The following is a 27,659-nucleotide window of genomic DNA, read 5'->3' on the forward strand; positions in this document are numbered from 1 at the left end:
AGGAACCATTTCTCATCTCTCACCTCCACTTCCATTTAATTCTCATGTCAAGTTTGCACATGTGTATCTATGTGCACATGTGTATCTATGTGCACATGTACATGTGTGTCTCTAGTTTTTGAAATATGATTTTGGTAAAAGGATATATTTGATCTTGCTTTGCTGTTCTAAATTAGTAGCATCGTAAGTCATATTGGTAAGGAAAAAATGATGCGCTGAGAAAAAGTGTGTTTCTAAAAATTAAATACCAAAAGGGAACATTAAAACTTTACTTATAACCTAAATCACACATGAAAAAATAGGGGAAAATACCAAAAAGATGAAAGACTAATTCAATGTGATATTTCTTAAAATTTTTGAAAAATAAAATAAGTTCAAAAATTCTCCCATTCCAACTCAGTAAAGTACATGACCCATAACTGCACCTGCACACACAGCGTTTCCCGGTTATTAAATGATTTTCACAGTTGAAAATCAACTGATTTCCAAGAACTCTTAGTATGTAACATACTCAGAATGAACTACAGAAACTTCATTATTTTCAATTAATTAATCTAAACCTACATACCTAAGAGTGTGTAAATGCAAGTGGGGGTCATATTCATTTCTGTCATGAAGCCACATGATAGAGAAATTCATCAATACGCGGAATGGTTATGTTAGGCAGTCTGAGACATACCCAGAGGACTTAGCTTAGAATGATATTGACTGTAGTCTACAGCCACAGCTGCAGTTACTCAGCTCATTGTTTTCTGACTGTAAACCCAATGACTCCACTTACTCAAAGTAACACATGACGTGTTTTTAAGACTTACTTTCTACCCAAACACATCATGAAATAATATCAGGTTATTGCACCCTTTCTCAAATACATTTCATGTTTCATGTCAGTTTCTTAGTTCATCTTAATTTCCCACTGTGTGATTCCAAGAAACATTCCAAAGTGATGAGCTCTGATCAGAGGTGAAGCTCCACAAACAGCGAGAGGAAGCAGGGGTGGGAGGCTACTAACAGTGGGAGGCTAGGATGAGCATATGCCTTCTGGCTCAAAGCGAAGCTCCCTTGGGGACTTTTTTCTTGGCCTCTGCTTCTTTCATTAATCCTCACTCACTGAAGGTGCCTTCTGCCTACTGTTGAGCTTTCCTCTTATACCCCTGAAGTTCCTTCATGATGGAGTTCATTTACTGTTTGTCTGTCCTCTTATTTGTCCAGTTTTACCATCCACATGACACTACAAAGAATATTACTTTAGAGTACTTTTTTTTTTTTTTTTTTTTTTTTTTACCAAACATCATCCCAGCAGTATGAACTGAACTCTGATGTGAGGGAAAGTCTTTATTTCAAGGTCCATGAAAGTTAAGGAGTGCTGATGCGAAGAGAAGAACCTTCAGCCCTGAGGTTAGTCTGTGTCTGGAGTGAGCATATGAGTCAGAGCACGAAGCAGTGGTGCCCAGCTCATTGCTAGGAAACAGATAAGCTTTCCTGAAGTTATGTCTATGCACAGACCTACCAAAGGAACTAAGGCAGCCACTTGGCTGTCTTTCCAAATTCAACAAGGTGCCTCAGAAATGTGCCATGACAGAATAAAGATGACAAAAAGATAGAGACTCAAAAAAAAAAAAAAAAAGGACAGAAAAACTAAACCTTGTGTGCTTCAAGAATAGAACTGTCCTTCGTGTCCAGGGAAATGTGGAATGGCTTCTTCTTGCTTATCAAGTAATTGTTCACATAATTGTATAATATACATTTGAGAAATACTTGAGTCCTAGGGAGATATTTGTGGGAACTTGGCTGGAAAAAAAACCCTAATTTTGCATCAAGGATCTGGATAAAAACTCAGAGTAACATCTACCTACATTAAAGCAGGTGAAACAGCCACTTTGTGTAAAAACTAAAAGACAATACCAGGGAAACTCAGTCATAAAGACTAGCAATGTTTGGCGTTCTCTATTAAAAAAAAAAAAAGAAAATTCATTGCTGAGAAAAAAAAAGAAATAATTTCGTATAATGTCAAGCCCCGAATTCCTTGGAAATTTATAGAGCAATATGTTGTGTCCACATAACGTTAGCTCTGCTTTACATGGGGAGAGTCTTGGAGTTCTTTCTCTCTGTGCTAAGCCATGTGACTCACCTTGGAAGCCGAGACACAACCCCAGCTGACATAGATGTGAGAACATCATCCAAACGACCTGATGGCTTCCCTTTGAGGATCCAGCTGAGGACTAGTTCAAGCAGAATTAAGAATATGAAAAATGGAGTTGCCTAGAAAGGAGATAGCACAAAAGAGATGCTATTCTGCTCACAATGAAGTCCTCAGCAGTTTCTGAAGAGTCCTCTGACATCTGGGTGGGCTACCCCAGCAGAAGATTCTCTATATTTATACAACAGGGTTATTTCCAAACCAAGGAACAAGAAAATTTACTTATTTTCGATATTACTAAACATATGCTCAAAACATACCATGCAATTTGTCAATAAAATAAAAGCATAAATACAACTTTTCCTAATATGGCAAGATGATTATTAAATATTACAAAGAAGATGCTTCAAGTTAAAGAAAATTCATTTAAACTTAGCTAAGCATGTAAAAGCCTGTCTTCTGTACCTGAGCAAGCTAGAGTCACTCTAAAAGACCCCTTAAAATACCTTCAATTTGAGGTTTAAAAATTAGGCTTACTATAACTACTTCTGGTCGTAGGAACAAAATGTGAGACTTTTAGCAAATAATGTAGTTTCCAATGATTGTATCCCCATCAAAGTTTCATCCATTCAGCTTTGATTTATGTTTTTACATTAATGAATATTCAATTATTGATCAACACATATTAGATTAGGTTTGATGTTATAATCTAAATAATAAAATTTTTTGAAGATAGGACTGGCACATTATTTTTCAATAAACAAAAAATGGCAATATCATTCTCAAAAGCAATCAGGCTTCACCCATTTGAAAACTGATATGAGTTTAAGGCTTTCTGAATGGAGCTTGCCAGAGCCTGCTCTGTGATGTCATGTTTTTCATACTTCTGGTCTGAAGTAGTAAGTGCTGTAGGAACAGCTTTGACAGTGTGGGGAACATCATTGGATGGGTTCTAATTCTGTACATTTCCCCTGACAATCATAGCTAAGCAGCGTAAGTTAAAAATGCCTCAAAGGCTTGAAATGTTAAAAAAATAAAATAAAACTCAAGGTCAACATTTGGAAGTTAAGAGATTCCTGAGCCAAGGTGTGTAGCTTTCATTCTGCAGAACTACTCTGGCAAATTAAAGAGAAAATACCTTCCTGGAAGTGGGAGACAAGTTAAACATTTTAAGACAAATTGTTACAAAGTTTACTGATGTATTATAACTATTAACATTGCTTTCTAAATTAGCCATGCCACCATGTGTAAATACTTTCCCCCCTACTTATATAGGGAGATTTACAGGCAAAGGTGTAGATATTATATACAAACTAAATTCACTTGAAAATTGCACATTTGCTTCATGGCTGTAAGAAATTAATATTTATGAAGCTGTAGTAATTTGAAATAGAAAATTGAATAAATCCTAAGGATATGTTGAGTTCACATTGTGATTAAAAACAGCAAAAGAACCTCTCTAAAGATAGCCTCACCTTTTTAACGTAATCAGGCACCTCTTCAACCGTTTGAAAGGCAGTTTCGCCGGGTGTCATCATGTAAAACATCATTCGCACACCCTGGGAAGCTGAAACATTGTCTTGGCCTCCTGGGCTGTTCATTTCTGTCCCTGTCTGATTCCCAGCTGGAGAGATTTGTGATTCAGTGGTAGATTCTTGTGTTCAGCCCAAGAAGGAACAAAGAAAAGAAACTGTGTAGCACAGAATGAGCCTTGTCAGAGAAGAACTAGGGACAAAGCTCCACAGAGACCTCAGCCAACAGCAGCTTGTGTGCAAAGGCACAAAATGCAAGCCGCAAGAGAAAGTTCAGAGTTCAGTGGCAGATTTTTCAGGAAGCAGAAAGTAGGGAGGAGACGGAAAACCCCCAGAAATCAGCAAACACTGCAGTTTGCTTATAGCTTAAGTCACTTGTCAACAACAAAAAAGAAAAATAAAGAAAAACAAAGAACATGTACTTGTGCCTTGAAAAATGAAAGGGGTAAAAAACCAACAAACCGGTTTTATAACACAGGTGAAAGTTCATTCAGATAAAATAGGAGAAGTCCAAAGGTCAGATTACACGAGCAACTCTGTTTTTCTAAAATGCAATGTCTGAATGTGTAGTTTCTTCACAGAATCTTATCTTTGGTGTGATGAGAGTCTATGTAATAATTAGTTGATGCCCCTAAGAGTGAGAGCCTGGCCTCTTGGTATCTATGTATTTCTACACTCAGTCATGTGAACTTTTGAATGTTTTGCAAACCAGTTCAAAGCCACTTGGTTTATTGCATAATGTAACTGTCAGTGGCAACTTACAAAGTCACAATTTCTCCATATTTCTTGTCTTTAAAGGAACTCCCTGAGAAAATGCTCATGGCTTGCCATACGACCTCACCTGTGTCTTACAAAACGAGATAAAATCATTATCCTCAATGGAGGACTAGGTGGCTCTTACTTGACTGAATTGGCAGAGGTGTACAGTACTTGGCTCAATGTCCTGAAACTCAAAGTGAGCTTTAGTAGCTATGACCATTCTGGTATATTGCAATGAGGGCTATGTAGACCCTGACATTACTTTTCCTGTTGTTCTGACAAAAGCAACTTAAAGAAAGAAGAAACATTTATTTTGATCACTTTTTAGAGTACAGCCCATCCTGGTGGGACAGCGATGGCAGAGAGAAAATAAAATGGATGGTCCTATTGTGTCCACAGTCAGGAAGCAGGGAAAATGAAGAATCTTGACTGAGATTCTTGGCTGAGATCTGAGATCCAGATCATAAGATAGTAACATCCACACTCAGCGTGAGTTTTCACAAGGTAAACCTGAGTCCAGTCACTGCAGATGCCAGCCAGGGAAACAAACTATGAAAGGATGAGAATAAAAACTCAGTTCAGGTTAGTTTTGTCAACTTGGTTCAAACCGGCAAGTCTGATGTCTGGCAATTTTTGCCCGTATTTAAACACAATATAATCTTGGGGAAAGTTTCCTGATGTCACACAATCCCCAGTGTGAAAGGAAAGAAGAGTCACAAGAGAACATAACTCAAAACACATGTCGTTTCTTCCAAGAAAATGAGTGGTAGAGATAAGCTACCTATACTAGCTTGTGGGCCTATGGAAGGATCTGGCCTAGGCTCTGTCATAAAGAAAGCTTAAAGGTTATTTGAGCTACTCACCACCTCTGGTTCTGGTTGTGCAAGCTTGGAAGAGACCGTGGCTATACAGGTAATATCAGTACAATTTAGATTACTAGCCATCTTTAGTCCTGGTTATAGAAACTTGATATGGCCTGGTCCAACAGATATTGCAGACCACTGGAATATTAATTACCTCTAATTCCCAACTTTCTGTAAAAAGAGAAAGGACAATCCTAGATGCTTAACATTCCTGGATTTTCTAGAGATATGTGGGTACAAGGACCTTCATGAACACAGTATAAAGCTAGCTACAGACACCTTCCTAGACATACTCAGAGGTGTGTCTATAAAGGTTACTTCAAATTTAGTCAAATTGACAGTGGATTAACGAACAGAACCTCAGAAAGTTAAAACCAAATACAGACACTAGAAGTGACATCATACAACACAAAGGAGAACTTAGGGTATATAAGGTACCTGTGCTTGTGTAAAGTATATATGCCTGTGTGTATATGCTCACACTTTGTATATTACTAATTTGAGCAGGTTTTCTATGGTCAGGTGGATGTTGTTGCTAAGTAACACCTGATGATATTCGCTGAGAAATTCACAGGGAAAGTGATGACATGGTCAAATCTTTCCTCATGTTTTTGTAACACTGAACCAATGTGATTTCAAAGTAAAACTTACAGCAGAATTGTTTGAAGTACAGACAACTCTCATTACAGAAAAAAATACATACAGGTATTTCCATTTAACAAAAGTGATCATATACAGCAATATGTTCTTCTTGTCTTTTATGTATTTATGAAATTACAACTGTGATACATGACAGGATAAAAATCTATCTAAGTTAAGTATAAGTAAAGTGAAAATGACAACAGCTCTCTGTATCTTAAAGGAGACATGCTGCATTGACATCAAAGGGGCAAAGTCCCCTCTTGGAGAGTATTTTCTATCACTTCCTCTTTTCCTACCAAAGACAATTGTTATTGTTGTTATATATCAATCTAGACATACATTTATGGCTTGTCTTTTTTAGTAGACCCTATTCACTACTTCTTGGAGTCAGCAACTTAATCAAGAATGTTCTTTAATTCAGTGTATAATTATGTGGCAAGGCTTTGTCTTTTGAAACAGATAGCAAAGATGTGCTTGTTCATACATGTGTGTATGTGCTAGATAAAAATCATCTTATTTATTTAATGTACAAGAAGCTCCAACTCCTTCCTCCTCATCTTTCTTGGACCTCCATTGGTCACTGAATCCCCTTGATGACTCCTCTACCTCCTCTTGAAACTTCTCCTCCCCTGGCTGGCAGGAAGTCCATCCCTATTCTCTCCCCTGCTCAACGATTGGCTGTAAGTTCCTATATTGGCATACCAGGGAACAATTGGGGGAAAGCATTTATACAACATTAAGACAGAAATCAGAATTTTTTAAAAAAGATTTATTTATTATGTATACAGTATGATCAGGTCACATTATAGATGGTTGTGAGCCACCATGTGGTTGCTGGGAATTGAACTCAGGACCTCTGGAAGAGCAGTCAGTGCTCTTAACCACTGAGCCACCTCTCCAGCCTGAAGAAATCAGAATTTAAACTACACAATAATCTTATGCTTATACATGGTTATTAGAGGAAATTCAGAAGGTAATTTTGTAAGAATAATATCATTACCACACTAGTTGGATTACAGTGGGACACATTCTTAAATCTAGAATATTTTTCTAGCTGCTGAGATTACACCCTATGTGTGATTTAAGGTCCAGCTTGTTAAAATTTAGAAGCCACAAGGTGAAATGAAAAATGTCTCAAATGGGAAGGTGTCTGGGCCTCTGGAGAGCCCTTTTGAAGACAGCAGGCCATCCATCAGGAAAGCGTGTGAGCAAATGCTAAACCTGTAATGTGTGATGTAAAATGCTCAAGACTTTACTTAACAGCTACCATTACCAAGAATAATACAAACAGAAAGGAGTAGAAGCTTAAAACATAAGCGTCACATGGTCCAACTTGTGTTAAAACAATCAGCTTTCTCTTCTCTGTGAATAAACTAGAATTAGATTTTTGGAGAAAAGAGTTACCCACACACCTGGCTGATTTTCTATAACGAGAAGGAAACAGAAGTAAAATTATATTTTTCTGGGTCCATAATCATCATAGGGCTGATAAGGTAGGATGAAACAATGACAGGAAACAACAATTGATTTGAATATTTGGGCTTAGTAGTCTACTGAAGGAAAAGCTGTTCTTTACTGAAGTAGGCACACTGAAAGATTTGGGTAAAATGTGAACTGTGTCCATACACCTAGATTCAGACAGTTACAAATACAAATCTAAAGTTCAAAATTCAAAACAAAAGAATTATATGTAAATTAATAGATAGAAAATGCTGACAGAATAGCTACAGGCCAAAAGTTATTTTATGTGTAGGTCACTTTAACTATGTCCATATAAACACGAATTCTCATTTTTAACCTGAAAGCTAAGGTTATTGTTACATTAAATTTATTTTCCCTGACAGTTGCTTACATACAAAATACTAATACAAAATACAATTTCACAATCATTAACAATGAGCCCATTGTGAAAATAATTGAAAATTTTTGATTTGTGTTTCAGTAAAGTATGGTAAATGTTCTCAGTAGTAAGAAATGTCCAGATTCCTTTTCACGCCAAACACATTTTCAACATTCCTACCAGTGTGAGAGTTCCATTGGCTCTCCTGCTTCTGAATAGTAGGTGTGTGTTGGCTTATGATCGTTGTTCATTTTCTCTTCTTAGTACAATTGACTGCATCACTTACTTAGCATATGCTGTCATCATATGAAGTTAGTTATTTCTCTTGCTACTGTGCTCCTGCATATTTGAGGTTATTTTTAGAGACTCTAGTTAATATTGTCTCTAAAAGTCTCTCACCTCCTAGAATTAACACTTTTTCTTACAATAGAGCCACACATGGAGCCTTAATCACTCTCCCTATTTTCTCAGATCAGATTTTATTACTTTTGGCCCAGTCAACTCTATGACATAGCAGAAAACAATCAGGTAGAAGATGAACTTTAAAGAAATTTACAGCATACACTTGGAGTCAGAGCATGAAAAACAAAAAGTATTTCCAAAGTTATTCCTTTGGAAATACTAATGCACCTCATTGTTTTAACAGTAGTCAAGTGTCAGAGGAGCAGCTTAGTGTTGTGTGTGCGTGTCAGCATGTCAGAATGCGTGTAACTCTCCCTTTATAGGATTTACTTTGAGTCATTGTTGGAGTTAATCCAAATTCACAGTGCAGCATACAAGAATGTCAACAGATCTCAAGTGTATTTCTTGAAATAGGCCATGAGATGATCTGGAAAAGGGAGGATTTTCTTTGCAAAACAAGTGGAAAAATTTTAAATAGTGTATATGCTTGTCTCAGGCTAACCTTATACTTAATCTTGAATTAATTTCAAAATGCTTGTTAAGACTGCGAATCTAAGGTCAGCAACAAGTAAATTTTGATAACGTGCTTAACCTGTAACATTTCTTGTTGAGACTTACTGAAGGATTGCTGCTTCTGTAGCACCCAGAAATCCCTCTGAAGATGCACACTACATGATATGCTAGACTCAATGTAGACCCCACTTATCTATTGAGGGACATGGACCTGACATATACCTTTGCTGAAGTAATTAATATTTATAATTTGAGAAAAATGTTAGATTTGTTTGTGCTTGAAACTGAAGAGGGTGATCTTAATCAAATACTATTGTATATGTCCTGAGATTTAATTTGGTGGCTTATCATGTCTAGTTGGAGTATTGTCTTCCTATTATATGACAACTGCATTTAAATACTATATATATATATAGTATATATATATATATATACTACAGTAGAAAGTGTGTGCCTTTTCAAAAGACCTTTAGTTTTATTTATCCTTCCTAGTATTCTCTTTTCTATTCTTCCCCCTGTGCCCTTCCTCAGTTACTCCTACCCTAATCTTTGTAGTAAGATGTTGTTGTCTTCGAGTATCTACCTAAGAGTGGTATAGCTTGACCTTGTGAATGATTTATTTCAAGTTTTCACTCCCACCAGCAATGGATGAGTGTTCCTCTTACCCTACATCCTCATTAGTATGAGTTTTAATTTGTTTTATTGACCTTGGACATTCTCGTTACAGCAAGACAATATCTGAAAGTAGTTCTACTTTGCATTTTCCTGATGAATAAAGATGTTGAACATATTAAAAATGTTTCATAGGCATTTGCATTTTCCATTTGAGATCTCTTTGTTTAGTTATATACTCCATATTTAAATTGCTTTATTTGCTTTTACACGTACTCTGGTGCCTCATATTGGATCATGTCCCCTGGATGGGGAGACTTGGTGGCACTCAGAGGAAGGATAGCAGGCTACCAAGAAGAGACTTGATACCTATGAGCATATACAGGGGGAGGAGGTCCCCCTCAGTCACAGTCATAGGGGAGGGGAGTAAGGAGAGAATGGGAGGGAGGGAGGAATGGGAGGATACAAGGGATAGGATAACCACTGAGATGTAATAAGAATGAATTAATAAAAGAAAAAACATTTTAAATGCCAAAATTGCTTTGTTTGTTTACTTCATCTTCTGTTTTTAAGATTTTTCTATACTATAGATATATGCAAACAGTTCTAATAAATTTAATGTTCTTGGGGTGATACATACAGAGACTATATAACAAAAAGCCTTGTATCATAGTAAAAAAACCTCAGAACAGTTGGTCTGTGAATGCAAAGAAACTCCCAAAGCATACTGACTATATCAGTTCTTATAGTTTTAGAATATATTGTTAGTATTATCTCTCTTGTCTCTGTGAAAATAATAATATACTGTTTCTGACTAATATTTTTTGTCATTTAATCTTGTAAGTTACATGATTCACCAATTTAATCACATTTTCTCTTTCACTTAATTTAACGGGTATCTTAGCACCATATGTATGGCAAAAAAATCTATGAGCAGTAGAGGATGCAAGGGATAAAAAATATTATAGTCCACCCTAGCTGCTAGAACAGAAAAATGTATTGTATAGCTTATCACAACAGTGATTATTTATCAAAGTTCTAGAGGCTAAAATTCCAAGATAAAATACCAGCAGATGCCATATCTGGTGAATGCAAGCCTGTTAATTTTCCAATGGTATAATGTCCTAACATAACATGCCTGTTAGTTTCCCCATCTCCTCATACAATGGAAGGAGTTAAGGAGACCTCTGGGAACTATTTAATAAGATTGTTAACCAAAATATTTTAGTTTGGACCTCATAACCTGATCATCTCTCAAGGAATCTATCTTTTTATTATTCTCTTGGAGATTAGGGATTCAGCCTAAGTTTGGGTGAGAGTTCAGACTATTACATATGTCAACTTCATGCCTGGACCTGCACTGATTCCTCCATCATTTTCCTTCAACAATTACCACTATTTCGTTCCATTTTGTTACTTTCATTGAGTATACTGCTATAACATGTTTTAACTTTTTATTATAATGATATGCATAGTTTGTAAAAGTTAATAGATTACATAATGAGTAAAAAAAAAAACAACTCCTCAGCTAGACAGTAGCTCATTGTGAGAGGAATTATCAATAGACTGTCCTCATCAAGGCACTGGCAGTTAGGAAGAGTCAGGTCACAAGTAACTGCTCAGCAAAGCCTGATGGTTGTCCCAGTGGGGAACTGCTGAAAAACGTAGGACTTCAATTCATTGTCCCCAAAATGATGCATTTATGTTTATTTTAATTTTTATTAAAGTATAATCTCCCAATTCAAGCAAAAATCAGTTGAGTTACTTCATACGTTTTCTTTGGAAAGTTGCTACTTCTTCAGGGTTTTGTTCAAGGAACTCTGCTGTTGCTACAATCCTTACTGTGATGGCTTAGTATGCTGTTGCTGCTATTACAAAGTCAGAATCCTTGTAGCTAACTTGAGCTTAGGAACCTCTGGATGCTCGTCTGTGCACCATGGGAACAAGACTGTAAATTATGATCACATGCTCTTTGGAGGAATGTAGTAGATGACTCATAATCTAGTGGCTGTTCTGTTCAGTTAGAAAAAAAAAGAGAAAAGAAAAGAAAAAGAAAATAATACAGCAAACAATGAACAAACCTTGGAAACTCCTGCATCATGAGAGTTCCTCAAAATACTAGAAGAATACGTCACAGAAACACAGCAAAGTCACATGGCTGCAGCATTTCAAAACTTTCAAAATAATGACAAAACCCTTAGAGGCCTGAGAGTGTATAGAGTTTGTAGACGAGAAGAGAAGAGCAGAAGGAAATCACCGTTGTATGGTATAAGTCTATTTTAAAACTATACAATGAATCTCATTATTTTATTCAGGTAACATGTGTTGCTTATTATCCACATAATAGTAAATGTGCCTGCTGTTCAGAGTTCTTGCTAGGAGAAAAGAAAGATATATCACGATCTGGAGAAAGTATTTGAAAAACTTGTATCTAATCAAGTACAAGCAATTTATAAGAGAAAGGGTTTATTTGGATTAAGTTTTGGAAGTTGAAGCTATTGTCCTTCATGACTTGACAATAGGATTTGTTCATGGCTATGATGCAACAGCATAAATTTGCTTGCTCAACTGTCTGAAGAAAAAAAAAAAATCAAAGAGGCATGGGTATTCATACTTGGCTGGCTTTCCAATCCCCACTCTATCAATCAGCTTGGCATCTCTGAACACTGGATGGTGCTGACAGCAGTCTCCTGAAATCAGGCACATTTCCCCTCCCTTTTCTGATACCAACCCATGCATTCTTTCACAGAACTCCTTAGATACTTCAGGCTGATTCTCTCAGAACGGGACCTGAACTAAATGCAACACATAGAGCTCAAGATGGAGAGAGTGTAGACAGGACAGTGTCAAATAAATATCTACGTGTTGGATTTGAAGTAACATTCTGATCTGAGCCAGGGATGTTTATTTCTATCATTTCATGTTATCTTGAAATACTAAAATAAAGTAACATAAAAGAGAACATTCTTGAAACTTTGACTTTGACATTGTCTTTCCAGGCAGATTATTCTAAAAACTGTCAGTGCTCAGTTTTGGGGACTAATACCATGCTTATTATCTTGTTACAAAACAGAACACGTGAGCTTGATATAGAACATGTTGAAGCAAAAGCTGCATTTGAGAGAACTGTGGACTGGAGCTAGTTTTTCTCGGTTATTTGTGTGTTTTCAGGTACCTGTGTCAGAGTCGCATTGACATCAGAATGAAAGTAGAATTTGCTCTGGTTGGGTCACCAAATTGAAGCCATGACGCTTGGTAAAGCTCCAAAGTTAACTTTAACTCAATTTCTAGCTTAATGTTATTCCTTACGATGCTACATGGTAAAATCTGTAAGTCACACTCATTCGGGTTTATTAAAGTGTTAAGTAAAATAACTGTCGTCACTGTACTTCAACTTCTTGCAGGAGATTTTACTGTACAATATGGCATACAAAATCAGTAGGTTGCCACTCATGCACGGGAGCATGCTCTCAGAAAGTAGGAGCAAAGGATCAGCATCAAGACTTGAACAGTAATTGTCATTCTGCTAGAATAATAAGACCTACGAGAGGAGCTATCACCCAGAGCCTAAAAGCTGCTTACAAGAGCCTCATGTGGGCACAAACACATGAACAGGACCCAGGGATGGTGAGATGTACAGTTCTGCTCTAGATAACTTCTCTGTTGCTCTTATAAAACACTGTCCAAAACAATTTGGCAAGGAAATGTTTCATTTCATTTTCAAGGTGACAATCGGTGTTTGAGGGAATCCAATAAAGAGACGTGGAGGTGAGAGATGACTCAGAGAGCACAGAAAAATGCTTATTAGCTTGTTCTGCATATTTCACACAGCTTTAGTATACATGCAAAGGAACTCCAATTCCTTCCCAAGTGCTAAGCCTCAGCTTCTCCTCACAGCTGGCCCCTTTAATCCTGGCATCTCCACTGCAAGTGAGTAGGCACCCACACTGAACCTTGCCCTGCTCTGTACAATAGTTTTTGTGAGCTGACCCTGTGTAAAAGCTTCTCTGAAACCTGCCTTAGTGATTCTGCTCTCCTACTAATAAGAGCTGATTCTTCAACACCATCTAAGTCACATCAATAGTTTAGTAACTATTTAGTAATTACAGTTTCAGTTCAACAGAGTATCAATCCATGGTAGAACTTGGAGAGCCTTGGTAGAGGCCTTGCTTCCCCTTGAAACTTCACAAGCTTTATCATTCTTGTCTCCCCAGCTCCCCCCACAGCTCTTAAACTCTGAACACTCAACAGCAATTTATGACCCAAAGTTCCAAAATCCATCTACAACCTTTGCAAAACCGAACCATGTTAGGTCCATCACAGCAATAATCCATTTTCTAGCTTTAATGTCTTTAGCTAATTAGTTACTTTTGAATGACAACGAGAACCTAAGGCAACTCAAAGTGAAAAAACTTTGTGGTTTTTGTTTCAACCCTCAGTTCACAACAGATCACTGAGGGGAGTCAAGAAAGGAACTAAAGGGGCTGGAGAGATGGCTCAGAGGTTAAGAGCACTGACTGCTCCTCCAGAGGTCCTGAGTTCAATTCCCAGCAACCACATGGTGGCTCACAACCATCTATAATGTGATCTAGTGCTCTCTTCTGGTCTGCAGGTATACATGCAGGTAGAGCACTGTAATCATCATAAATAAACAAATAAATAAATAAATAAATCTTTAAAAAAAAGAAAGAAAGGACCTAGAACAGGAGATGAAGCAGAAAACCTGAAGGTACCATGCTTACTGGCTCTCCATGGCTTGCTTTGCTTGCTGTTATTTAAGCTCAAGTCCACTTGACCAAGAGTGACGCCAGCCACAGTGGCCGCGTTCTCCATGTCAAACACTGATCAAGAAAACATCCTACAGATTAGTCCTACAGGTCAATCTAATGAAGCAAGTCCTCAGTTGAGGCTCTTTCCCCTCGGGTGACTTTAGTTCATGTCAAATTGACAAAAACTAGCCAACACAATTTCAAACATTTTAGTGGTTCTGGTACAACCCCAAATGTTTAAATGTTTAGATACAGTTTTACATTCTTTCATATAACATACTTTGACCATATTCTTTCCCCTCCTCAAACTCCTTCAGATCCCCACACTATACCCTAAATAATTTCATATTATTCTCTTTCTTGAAAAACAAAAGAAAAATAAAGCAAAAACAAAACCACACAATCTCTGTTGTGCTGGCCAGCTCTCCTGAGCATGTACCTGCCAGTGGTATGGTTGATACTCCCACTGTTCTGCCACTTAATTGCTTCTACATTTTCTTTCTTGATAATTTTCACACTTGATAACTGCTTCTTTTTTTCATGACAAGGACTGCAACATGATTGCCATTGCCTGTATTTTATACTCGTGGCCATAAAAGTCAAGTAAAATGCTCCAGGGAGTGAAGACTGGCCCTCAAAAATATAATTTTTTTCCTCTCTTTTCTTGTAGTGAATCCATTTACCCACTAGAATTTTCTGATTCACAAAAGAAAAAGGAATATCCTATGAGAAATCAGTTAAAGGATGGCACTTTACTACTTGGATCTATATTATCAAGATAGCTATATACTCACTTAATATTTTTAAGCACCTGTACATGATAGCCACTATATGGAGTGACTATCATATTTATATGGTCAATAAATTATATGAAATTTGAAAGTTTTATGGTGTTAATATGAGTCATTAACAATTTATATATTAGTGAAATATTTATTGATATGTAAATTATAAATTGTATTTGCACAATGTATTAATCATATAAATTCTATAACTAATTATATCATCCTTATAGAATAAAGCATTAATAAATTAAAACAAATAATTGATAAGATGAAATATATTCTCTATATTCTCTATATTTTTATATTTAATATTGTTTATCTAATTTATATATCATCCTCATTTTGAAAAAAAAATACTTATGATGTAATATTTAAAAGCTCCATTCTCCACCTTTGCCTCTGTCTGATTTTCTGGCAGCAAAATACCCTCTGTGCTAATTAGAGCTACTATTGCTATGATGAAACACCATGACCAAAAGCAAGTTGGTGAGGACAGGGTTTTTATTCTTATTCAATCACTGAACGAAGTCAGGGTGGGAACTCAAGCTGGGCAGGTGCCTGCAAACAGGAGGTGATTCAGAAGACATAAAAAGGTGCTGCTTAATGGCTTGCTCCACAGGGCTCCCTCAAACTGTCTGTAGAACCCAGGACCACCAGTCGAGGGGATGGCTCAACACACAATGTGCAGGGTCCTCCCACATCAATGACTAATCAAGAAAATGCCCTACACCTGGATCTTCTGGATTCATTTTCTCAGTTGAGATTTCCTCCTTTTAGATGACTCTAGCTTGTGTTAAGGTGACATGTGAAGATTCAGGGTGCCCTCTTTTTATAAATGACTTTACTGTTAGTGTCTCTGTCCATGAGTATCAATTTCTCATGGCTGTCTATAGTCTTGTCTTCTCAATTTGCATAGGTAGCTGGGAAGCCACCTAGAACCCAGTGATGTAGCCCACTCTTATTATACTCTTCTATAAGTATGGGTGCTTATACTATTTTTTATCATTAATATAGTCACAAAATTTCTTAAGTAATCTGTGTTCCTTGCTTTAAAGGGCATCCTTTCCCTCCTAATATTATGAGCTTCTTTTTGCCACAACCTTTTCTGTTGGTTTCCGGTGCTATGCCCCACAATGGTCATGGATACACATGGAAAGTGCTGATGTGTGACTCTTTCACAATTCCAACCGAATCTATGTGAGTTGTACAGATTAAAGCTTGAATATAAGTAAACAGAATCTGAGTTAAATGACTAGATACATATTTTTTTCTCCTGACCAAAAGACATAAGGATTTTGGTGTATTTTCTAGTACCAGGAGCCTGGGCTATGTAAGGAATGTTGTACCTTTATTGTTCTTTGAGACCCTTTTCAACAGTTTAAAATCATGTCACATTTTAGATGGCTTCATATTTGAGGTATAGTTGACTTGTGTGGCCTTTAAATTTTCCCTGGTGTTTTAAAACCATCTCTACTTTCTCTATATTTATTGTCTCATCAGAATCTCACTTTTAACATCTTTCAGCAGTGTCAATATTTCTAACATTTCTCAAGTTAAACTAAAAATTCATGTGATTCCCTTCCCAGACCTTTTAATTGAAGTAAAATAAAAACTATTTTCATAATATTACTAAATATTACTGAACCCTGGCTGCCTCCTTCACTGTGTGCATAAGGCATGTGTGTAAGAGAGCTGACAGAAACCAGTGCTGACAATTACTACAACTTACCAATGGGCCAGCAGTGTCGAGTGGCAAAAGGAAAACTCAGTCATGCTTCAGAATGTCCTGAGGATCGGCTAGAGTGTTAATGTCGTTAATCTCAGTCTTCCAGTGAGGGAGTGCTCAAGAGTTCTGAAGCTACTTTCTCAAGTATGATGAATTCTCAAGAACAACCAGTTGACTGGTCGTTTGTTAAGTGAAAATACATAGCTGTGGAAGAGCCAAAGAGTGTAGGGAATGCTCTTACATGCTTTTTGGTGTCATCAAACAACTATCTAAACATTATGTTATGATCCTTCCTGTTACATTGAAAAGACCATGTTCTTCTATATCCATGGCTATATACTTGATGTACTTGGCCTTCTTTTTTATATATTTAAAATATTTATTAAGCATCATTATGTTAAAGGAACAATCTACTCCAGAATAGCTTTGCATTGCCATATTTAAATTTTATTTTAAATATTATGTTATAATTATCTTTCTCCTTTCCCTTTACTCCATCCAAACCCTTCAATATACCCCTTTCCAACCTCCTTCAAATTCATGACTTCTTTTTTCACTAATTGTTATTGCATGCGCAAATGCAAATGCATACACATATATTACTAAACATCTCTTTTCAGTTCATGTAATGTTACTTGTGTTTATGTTTTCAGGGTTCACCACTGGTACTGGAAAACTAACTGGTATATTCTTCCCTGGGTAAGGTTACCTCTCCCATTCTTAGCTTTCCTCAGTTGTCTGTAATTCTTTGTATTGAGTTGAGGCCTTGTGGGATTTTCCCTGTCTACTCTGATCTGTTCATTGGTGTCTTGTTCAGCTCACATTTTGGAAGTCAAGTCTCACAAACATTGTTGGTCTTCCTAACATCAGTCTTTTAAATAGGTATTATTATCACATTTAATCTTCATTCATAGGGCACTGCATAATAGTTTTGAGGATTTTTGTTTTTGGTTTCTTAATGTCCTTATTGTCATCCCTATAATTTATTTGGTACATTAACTGTTAAAGATTTTCCTTGTCTTTTTAATATTTTTATGTTTAATTTTTGTTTATTTTGAAAATTATGTGCATTTTTCCACTTATATGTTTCTTTTTTAATATATACATTTATATTGTTACACATAAAAAGAACTACATACAGTGTGAAGAATCATGAAACAATCAGGAATCATGAGAATTATATCTTAGAAAAAGCTATTAGATATCAGATTTTGGATTATTTTATTTCAATGTAAGTCTTGTCCTTACACTTTTCTAACATTGTCTGCAGAAACACATATGGGTTAGACTTTGATACTGTGAAATCTATCCTATTTAATTTTCCATTCAGTGATTTTGGTGATATCTAAACGATTATGGAAATAATTTCCTATGTTACACAAATCTTATTATAGTAAATTTTACATTAGGCCTATGAAAAGTTATAAGTTAAATTTTGAATATTGCACATATAAATTTGTATTACTATTTTCCATTTTCATATCCATTTGTTTTATACCTTTTAGTTTAAAATCAGAATTTAATCATTAAACTCTTGTTTCGTTATTGAAAAACATGTAATCACTTATGGACTTGCTTCTAGACCTTAACATTTTTTATTAACGTGTTTTGAATCCTGTCCTCAAAAAATCATAGACTTTTGCATATAGAATTAGTAAGATTTATTTCTAAGTATTGTCTAACTTTTTGATTCTATTCTGTAAGATATTGGTCTTAGCTAGGGTTTTATTGTTGTGAAGAAACACCATGACCAAGGTACTTCTTCTAAAGTAAGTTTAGTTTCAGCGGTTTCGTCCATTATCATCATAACAGGAAGCATGGCAGTATCCAGGTGGATACAATGCTGAGGAGGGAGCTGAGAGTTGTACATCTTGATCCCCAGGCAGCAGAAGGAGATTGTGTGCCACATTGAGCATAGCTTGAGCATAGACCTCAAAGCCCACAATGACACACTTCCCCACCAACAAGGCCACACCTACTTAAATAAGGCCAACCCTCCTAATAGTGCCCCTCCCTATGGGCCATGCATTCAAACACATGACTTATGGAGGGTCATACTTATTCAAACCACTACGATATTTAATTTATTGTTTCATTTAAAATATTATCTATATTTTATTTTATGTTCAGTGTTTTCTCTACAAGTATGTAACTTCACTTCATGCATGCAGCATCTATAAAGGCAAAAAGAGAGCACTGGACCCCCTAGGACATGTGTTACATATAGTTGTGAACTGCCCTGTGGTGCGGAAAATCAAAACCAGGTGCATTGCATGCCCAGCAAGTGCTCTTAACACCTGAGCCATCTCTCCAGCCTCATATTGTTAAATTTTTATTGGTTTTTTTCTAGGCATCCATTACTCAGTCAAGTAAAGTCTAATTTTATTTAAAGTATAGATTTTGTATGAAAATTTTACATTGGTTGATGCTTCTCCTATGCTCTCTGGTATGACTTCGTTTTGTGCTCTTTGTATAAAGGAGAAACAGAGTATATTTCTGGTAATTGGTACCATGTAAACCAAGTTGGTTGATCATATTCAACTTTTTATACTCTTACTACTTTCAAATTGGTTTACGTATTGTGTATGTTTGTACCAAAATATCTGAATCTAATTATAGATTTATTTTTTCAGTACATTTTTAGTGATTTTGTAAATGACTGTCTTTCATGAACTTAGAGGTGTATTCTGAGGTGATAAATATTTGTAATTGCTATTCCACATTAGTATATGCTCCTTATAATTATTTCATTACCTCTATTGGTGGTAATATTGCTTTCCTTTCTATTGCTGTGATGAAAGATGGTGACTGAAAGTTACTAACAGAAGGAAGAGCTTATTTCAGCTGTTTTTTCAGGGGAATACGAAATCTATCCTGACAGGGAAGCATGGTGACAAACGGCAGAGAAATAGTTCCACAACTGAGAGTTCACTTTTGAACCACAAACTTGAAGCAGAGCGCCTGCTCCCAATGACACACTTTCTGTAGCAAGGATGCATCATCTCTGCCTTCACAAGAAATGGAACATTTCTCATTTTACTACTATAGTGATTCTTATATTTATCTGAAATCTATTACTATGATATTATTATAAGCATTTCACAAACAAAGAATAAAAATGGATATTTCAACATAATTTTGTTTCTAAAGACTATGAGCAGGGGCCAATATAAGCATTTAACTGTGGTATGTAATCCACAAGAGTGATCATTCTAATTTTTTCATCTCTGATTAAATTATTGAAGTATAGGTACTGACAAAATAATATAAAATTAGCTTGATTTTAAACTCCAAACAAACTCTAAAGGATGTTTTTACAGCTTCTTCTACAAGTATATATTACATTAGAGGTTTCTTGTTGAGTCAAATATAAAACTCTCAAAAAGAACTTTGGACGAACTAAGATACAAAGGAGTATAACTTTTACAGATCTCATTGATTTCCAAGCCTCATCACTAAATTAAAAAATGTTTCAAAGCAAGGCAGAGGAAGCTCAACATTATAAACTCTGAAAATGGAGAAGTTTGGACGACTCCTGACCACAGGGCTTATGAGTTCTTAAAATAGGAAAGCCTGTTGTAGAGATTTCACTGAGCACATCTAACATAGATTCCAACCTGCCTGGAAAAACTCCACTGTACTGATGTATAAAGCAGACCAAGGACCTGTTTCCTCAGAGTGATGTGACCACATAAAGGACACACATGGCTGTGGTTTAAGTAGTTTATTTTCTCAGTCAAAGTTTGTGTTTCCTCGAGTTGGTCCCCTATCCTCAGTTTTTCAGTGGTTTGCATAGTAAATGTGCTATTTGCTTTTTTGTTGTTGTGTTTTATGGTATAGATATTGTGAATTTAGAATAGCACACTATAATATTCCTAGAACAGTAATAAATAATATTCTAAAACAATTTTCTTCTATATTGATTTCAAGGAGCCTTCTGCAGATTTTTTTCCCAGAGTACATAATGGTTTTATTTTTTTCTTTCTTTCTTTTACCTTGTGCAGGTTTTAACAAGAGTAAGCAGGTCTTAAATATAAGTGTCAAGTCATGCCACTCTTTTGTTTTTCAGAATGGAAATGTATGTGCATATTTTTAGTAATGGACCTTCTGTTTTAAAACCTATTATTAAGTGTATGAAATATTGGACTTCAGCATATGAAATGAATCAATTTTCTAAGCAAGGGTAGAAAATTCAGGTTATCAGCTCCAACAAGGACATGTAAATGATATGTAAATAGAACAAAAAAGATGAGCCACAATAAATTGTAGTATCAGACTTGATAGATGCATGGCCAAAGAAGTAAGGATTTTGAAATTCAGAGGCATTTCAATACCAGGACTGCATTTGTAAAGATGAAAAAGGCTATGTAATTTTGTTTCGAATGGGCTACTTAAAATCCTGTAGCAAGTTGTAGAAACAAAGTGAACGTTTGTTTTGCTAGAGCCAGATTCATCTCTTCCTTCAATGTGAGGGATATAAGATGTTTGTGACAATAAAATTATGAAGGAAAGATGAATGACAGTCCATGGCAAGTGAACTCTGTGTTATTCAGCTGACTTGAAGTGTATGTAAGGGCTGGCCCTAGCAGTTTGATAGGTTAGCTTGGTGAGAACAGAGTGCAAGCAGGGTGGGAATGTGTAGGCTGCAGCAATCCTTTGAGGTGTGAAGTACTCAGAATCTGCCGTGATGTGGAAACAGGATAAAAGATATATTAAGATGGAAGACTGGATGTGCAGAAATAGCACATTAAAATATTTAATTGTTCAAAAATCCATCCCTGCACTCCCCAAGAATGAGGTTTAATAAGAAACTGGAGAGATACCTTTTTGGAAAGGATTAATTCCATATTAGAACTTGTGAGTTTTGAATGCTGGAGATATTATTCAGTGGTACAGTTCTGGCCTAATATATAAGGCCATGAGTTCAATCCCTAGTCATCAGCATACAAAGGGATACTGAGTTTTCCAAGAAAAAGTAACAAGGAAAATTTTTATAGCAAGTTGTGGAAGATGCAAATTAGAATTTTGAGCAAACTGGTGGAATCATGAAAAGAGAATAAGTGGGAAGGAAAAATTGAGGAAGCAAAGGGCCGTGCTTATGTGGGCAAAAGCAGAGAATCCCAGTAGGAATGGCTCAGAGACTTGAGTTACTGCAGCCCAGCTTGATCAAACACTGATTACCCCACTGTAGTCCCAGTTACAAAATTGTCAAAGGCACGTGAGACCTGGGAGAGGCCAACGGATGGGTAAAAACCTTGGTAAACAAAAATGAGAACGCTGGGAACCACACTTAGCTAGTTGACAGATTAAAGGCTGGCTTGGAATAACACCTAAAGCAGGGGAAAATGCACTGAGGGGAGTTGTCATTACTGTGAATGTGGTCCTAGGCCTTTCTTTGGTTTGTATCAAAAGCTACTTCATTTATATTGAATACTGAGTTTTAAACTATGTAAACATATCAGATAGGCACCGTGACAATACCACAAAGATAGTTTCATAACTCTAAAACAGCATTGTGGTTCTTCTCCTATTTGTTCCTTCCTCTTTTCCTTTACTGCTGGCAAGGGCACTTTATTTATTTATTTATTTACTTACTTACTTACAACTTTGAAATTTATGTTCCTCCATGGGATTTTTTTTTCTTGCGTTAATAGCTTATTCTTTTTCAGTGCTAAGTGAATCTCCATTGCATTAATGTGCCAGATAATACTGACTCATATATGAAATAATGTAGTCTTGCTTTCAGTTTGTTGATGAAGAAAAAAGTTGCAAAAACACCCAAGCACCTGCCTCAGGTGCCACTGTGATGGGCTTAGGTGTGATGGGAAAGATGAGTGTGCAGTGGAGAGATGGAGGCCAAAGCAAACCAAGGGATTTGCGGACACTGTGGAGAAAGGTGTAACTGGAAACTAGACAGCAGTGCGGATCAGAATGCTTGGCCTAGGCTGCTTCCAGGGGCCGTGTCTGGGTCTATGGTTCTGTTTTAGCTGGACTCTGTGTCTGGGCTGCCACTGGAGACCTTGTCTGAGGGTCATGCGCATCTAAGTAGCCTGGTCTGTCACATGAGGCCATGGAAACTTTGAGGTCCACCCTGTTGCAGGGAGCCGTGTCTTGATCTATAGACTGATTGCAGCTGGGGTCTATGTTGATGTTCCAGGCTGAAGACCATAGAGATGTCGCTGGTCTGGATTGTCACCTAAGGATCTGTGTTGATCTGGATCTGCCCTTCATCAGCCACCACAATCAGGAAAAGTGTCCCCACCCCTCTCCTGCGCGGTGTAGCAGAGCATGAGTGTGGGAGAGCTGGTCCTGCAACTCACTGGCTGCAGCACTCTGCAGAATAGGCCCTGAACCTAGTCTGGCCACCACAGTAGAACTGATCCTGTTGGTGAAGGTGACAGTGAGCTGTCCTTGAGGGCATGAGAGCTGCCCCTGCCTCTTGTCAGATATGACACTGGGTGAACTAGCCCAGGAAGTGCTGTGGAGCTCATCCTGGTAAAGTGGGAGCAGGTGAACTTGTGGGGTGACAAACTCGGCTACCTTCCAGGCCCAGATCCAGGGTTTTGAGTCAGTCGACCCCAACATATGCCACATCTATCATCTGCTGAAGTGATTGAAAGAATGAAAGGGCCAGAATTGCAGATCCAAAGCTGCAGGATCTTCATGAGACAGAGCCAATGATACGATTCCTAGAAGAATCCTGGTGAGGATCCAGTATTGTGAGTATAGCAGAAGCCAGAGGACTCAAATTAAATCAATGACTCATTGCAATGAACATTTGCAAGTAAAGAAGTGTGGAAGAAAATGGTAATACTGTGTGACACACTAGAGAATCTATGACAATATGGGTTTGTTTTATTTTATTTTTCATTCTATCTGATTGTATTCTATTTGTTGGGGGAATTACAAGGGTAGAGGACAGATATGTAAGGAAGGGGGAAGAAGGGGGAAGAATGATGTGAAATGTGCAATGAATCAATACAAAGTAAAAAGAAAAAAAGGTTACTTAAAAATTCATATGGTGTTTTTCAGATTAAGTTGTCAAACATCTAAGATTGTCATCTTCATATTCTACTGAAAGGCAGCTTAGTTTTCTAAGAAATGGTCACACTTCAAAGAAACTACTATTAATTCTAGTTTTTATCCATGGTAAATGGAAGGTGTTTCTCATTTCTACCACCTTTGGTATTAATAATTTGGAGTTTAATTATTCTAAAAAGGATTTAGGGTTGGACAGGTGGCTCAGCAGTTAAGAGCACTGACTGCTCTTCAAGGGGTCCTGAGTTCAACTGCCAGCAACCACATGTTGGCTCACAACCATCTATAGTGTGGTCTAATGCGCACTGTATACATAATAAATGTATTAATTTAAAAAAGTATTTAAGGGAAGTTTTCCTCATTACACTTATGATCAATCACCTATTGACATATGAGGGCAAACATAATTCTGTTCACTTATTTAACATTTCTATAACTTCTTTGGCCAAGTGTCTGAAGGTTCTGTTCAGATTCTCTGACTGCTTTTTAAATTCTGATGCTTAATTTTATAATTTATTTATGTACTCTTGATACCACGTCAGGACTTGTTATTCAAACTTTCTCCAATCCCAACCCTATCTCAGCCCCAGACTCTATACTACTCTACTTCTGTGAAATCAGCATTTTAAATTCCACCTGTAAATGAGAGCATGTACTATCTGTCTTTTTTGTTTTGGCATTTTCACCCAAAATAGAGTCCTCCTATTCTCTTTTTTTCCCTTAAAGACAATATATCAATATTTCCCATTGTGTACATAAACCATATTTCTATCTATTCATTCACTAGTAAACATCATATTTCATTGAATACTTAACTATGTAAATGCACTATGATTACCTGAGTTTGTGAGTCTTTCCTTGATATTTTTCAGAGCAAAGTGTATAAGCAACAGAATGAAGAGCTAGCCTAGAGAACTAAAGAAAATATTTGAAACCAGAATTCACGTGGAATTATAAAAGCTAAAAACCAAGGATACTCAAAATAATCTAAAACAACAAAAATAATTATTTAAGAATGCTACATAACAGGGGAGCCTAGCATAACTGTCCTCTGAGAGGCTCCACCTAGAAATAGATTGAAACAGATGCTGAGACCTAAGGCTAAACATTAGGGGAAGCTCAGGGAATCTTGTAAACGAATTGAGGGAAGGACCGGGAGGGGGCAAAAGCTCCACAAGAAGAGCAATAGAGTCAACCAAGGTAAGCCCATGGGGCTCATGGAGACTGAACCACCAATCAAAGAGCATGAATGGGCTGGACCTAGGCCCACAGCACATACATAGCTGATGGGAAGCTTGATCTTCAAGTGGTTGCCTAGCAAGTAGAGCAGAGGCTGATTCTGTGATGGACTCAGTTTCCTGCGTTTGGAACCCTTTCCTCTAGTTGTGCTGCCTTGTCTGGCCTCAGTGGAAAAGGATGCACTTAATCTTGATGTGAAATGTGTTGGGACAGGTTGTGGCAGGGGTCTCCCATTTTCTGAGGAAAAGGGGAGGTGAAGAAGGGAAGAGGGTCAGAACACAGGACTATGAGGAGAAGAGGCTGTGATTGGGATGCAAACTGGATAAATAAATAAATAAATAAACGCATCCCATGTTTGATTTCAAGTTGTATTCAAAAGCCATAGTAATAAAAATGCAATTATGCTGCCAAAAAACAGACATGTAGATCACTGAAGCAAATAGATATTTAAGATAAATAGAAACTCAGATATTTAAGTTAATGTGAATCCAGCTACCTGATGCTTGAAAATTATGCCAAAATATATACTGTAGAAAACACAGCACTATTAATAAATGTTGTCAGGGAAAACTGAAAATCTACATATACACAAGGAGGGATAAATAGCACTAAAGATTTTTCAAGTAATATGGTAACTTTCAGAAGCTTCTTAACACACACACACACACACACACACACACACACACACACACACAATTTAAATGGGGCAAAAATGTCTCTCCTAGAAACCACAAGCAAACAAGTAAAGATGGCAGTAATTATCTCTTTTAACATTGTTGACTAGTAAGGCTCCAGAGATCCCACATATTAAAGGTTATTCATAATTCTATTGGTTGTCTTCCAGAGCTTGACAATAATAGCCTTTTGCTAAAGACAGCACATGCTTCAATAATAGAACACGGAGAAATCAAATTAGTAATGTCCTAGAAGTATCATCTCATTTAAGTAGCTTTTTGTAGTGGTAAAAGGGATTATACATGCTACCAGAGGAGAAAGTAACAATCAATTTATGTAAATGCTGTTTTTATTTCCTCAGTCAAGGAGGTAAGAGGTAGTATGCAAGCTGTGGGATGAGCCCAGAAAGGTTCTTTCTCCATTCTAACTAATTCTAGGCCTATGCCTGGAAGCTTCTTTCCTGTATACAATCTACTCTGCAAATGCTGAAGGTTTCACCTTCCAGACTTCTTCTGATAACACTGGTCTAGAGTGTTTCAGCCTCCAAGACTTACTGCTGAATAAACTCGCCCTTTATAGTTCTCCCAGATGGATAGTTCAACTCAGCTGCTCTAGCCCACATTTCTCTGCAAACTGACTTATTCAATCCGGATTCTTCTAGATTCTGACTGAATTGGTCTGCTTGTCTTCAATCTAACACTGGCAATATGTTGTAAGCTGGATCCTTCTTGTTCTTTTTTTCCTTGTCTCTGAAATCTGTCTCTATAAAACTGTCCTTGTAAAACTGCAACACACACACTACATATTACCTCCCTACTACTACTCTCCCTGCCCTGTCCTCATAGTAGACTCTCTCATCAAAGGAGAAATACAGCAAGGTAATGTGTCAATACTGAATATCTATGCCTCAAAGCAGGAACACCTACCTTCTTAAAAGAAACATGACTCAATCTTACATCAAACATTAATAGTGGGAGACTTCAACATGCCACTATCACCAATAGACAGACCATTGAGACAGAAACTATATGGAGAAATAATGAAATTAATATATATTATGAATCAAATGGACATAACAGATATCTATAGAATATTTCCCCAAACACAAAAGAATATACTTATTTCTCAGCACTGCATGGAACCTTCTCCAAAATTGACCATATACCTGGTCATAAAGCAACCTCGACAAACACAAAAATGAGAAATAACTTATTGTATCTTATCATACTACCTTGGCTTAAATCTGGGATTCAAAAACAACAGAAAGCCTACAAACTCACGGAAACTGAACAAGTGACTTTTCAATGACCTCTGCCTCAGGGACAAAATTTAAAAGATTAAAATCTTTATATAATTCACTGAAAGGGAAGGCACAACATACCTATACTTACATGGCACAATGAAAACAGTGGTAAGAGGAAATTTCATAGCACTAAACAACTTCATAAAGGTACTAGAGAAATCCCATTCTAGGAACTGGACAGCACACCTGAAAGCTAGAGAACAAAAATAAATATACACACGTCCTAGAAAAGTAGACAGCTGGAAATCATCAAACCTAGTGCTGAAATCAATAAATTAGAAACAAGGAAAACAATTCAAAGAATCAACGAAACCAATATCCTGTTTTTTGAGAAAATCAACAAGATAGACAAACCCTTCACCACACTACAAGGCAGAGACACTATCCAAATCAACAAAATCAGAAATGAAAAGAGAGACATAACAACAGAAACTATGGAAATTCAAAGAATCATTAGGTCTTACTTCAAAAGCTTATATGCTAGAAATCTTGAAAATCTAAATGAAATGGACAATTTTCCTCATAGCATTCAATTACCAAACTTGAATCAAGATACGGTAAACAATTATTTCGATATCCCCTGTGAAAATAGAAGTAAGGCACCAGCCAAGGACAATACAGGCGGTAAACCTTAAACCCCTACCCAGCTCTAGACAATGGACAGAACACTCTCCACAGTAGAGTGGAGAGTGGGATATGACTTTCTCACATACTCTGGTGCCTCACCTTTGACCATGTCCCCTGGAGGGGGAGACCTGGTGGCACTCAGAGGAAGGACAGCAGGTTACCAAGAAGAAACTTGATACCCTATGATCATATAG

At 36.9% G+C, this 27,659-nt stretch overlaps 1 protein-coding gene across 2 annotated transcripts in view; it reads right to left on the reverse strand.

The window, feature by feature from the left end:
* The window catches only part of AGMO (alkylglycerol monooxygenase), a 292,081-nt gene extending 288,000 nt beyond the window's left edge, over positions 1-4,081 (reverse strand). For both annotated transcript variants that reach the window (XR_014780821.1, XM_084791218.1), the window contains exons 1-2: positions 3,616-4,081; positions 2,132-2,262 (exon numbers count right to left, since the gene is read on the reverse strand). Coding sequence is in view for 1 of the 2 variants with exons in the window: in XM_084791218.1 (XP_084647344.1) it covers positions 2,132-2,262; positions 3,616-3,741 (257 nt within the window). In the remaining variant the exon portion in view is untranslated. The remainder of the gene's footprint in view (positions 1-2,131; positions 2,263-3,615) is intronic.
* Positions 4,082-27,659: the final 23,578 nt, after the last annotated feature.

Source organism: Acomys minous (genome assembly GCF_964271855.1).
Source record: "Acomys minous genome assembly, chromosome: 8".
Lineage (NCBI taxonomy): Eukaryota > Metazoa > Chordata > Mammalia > Rodentia > Muridae > Acomys > Acomys minous.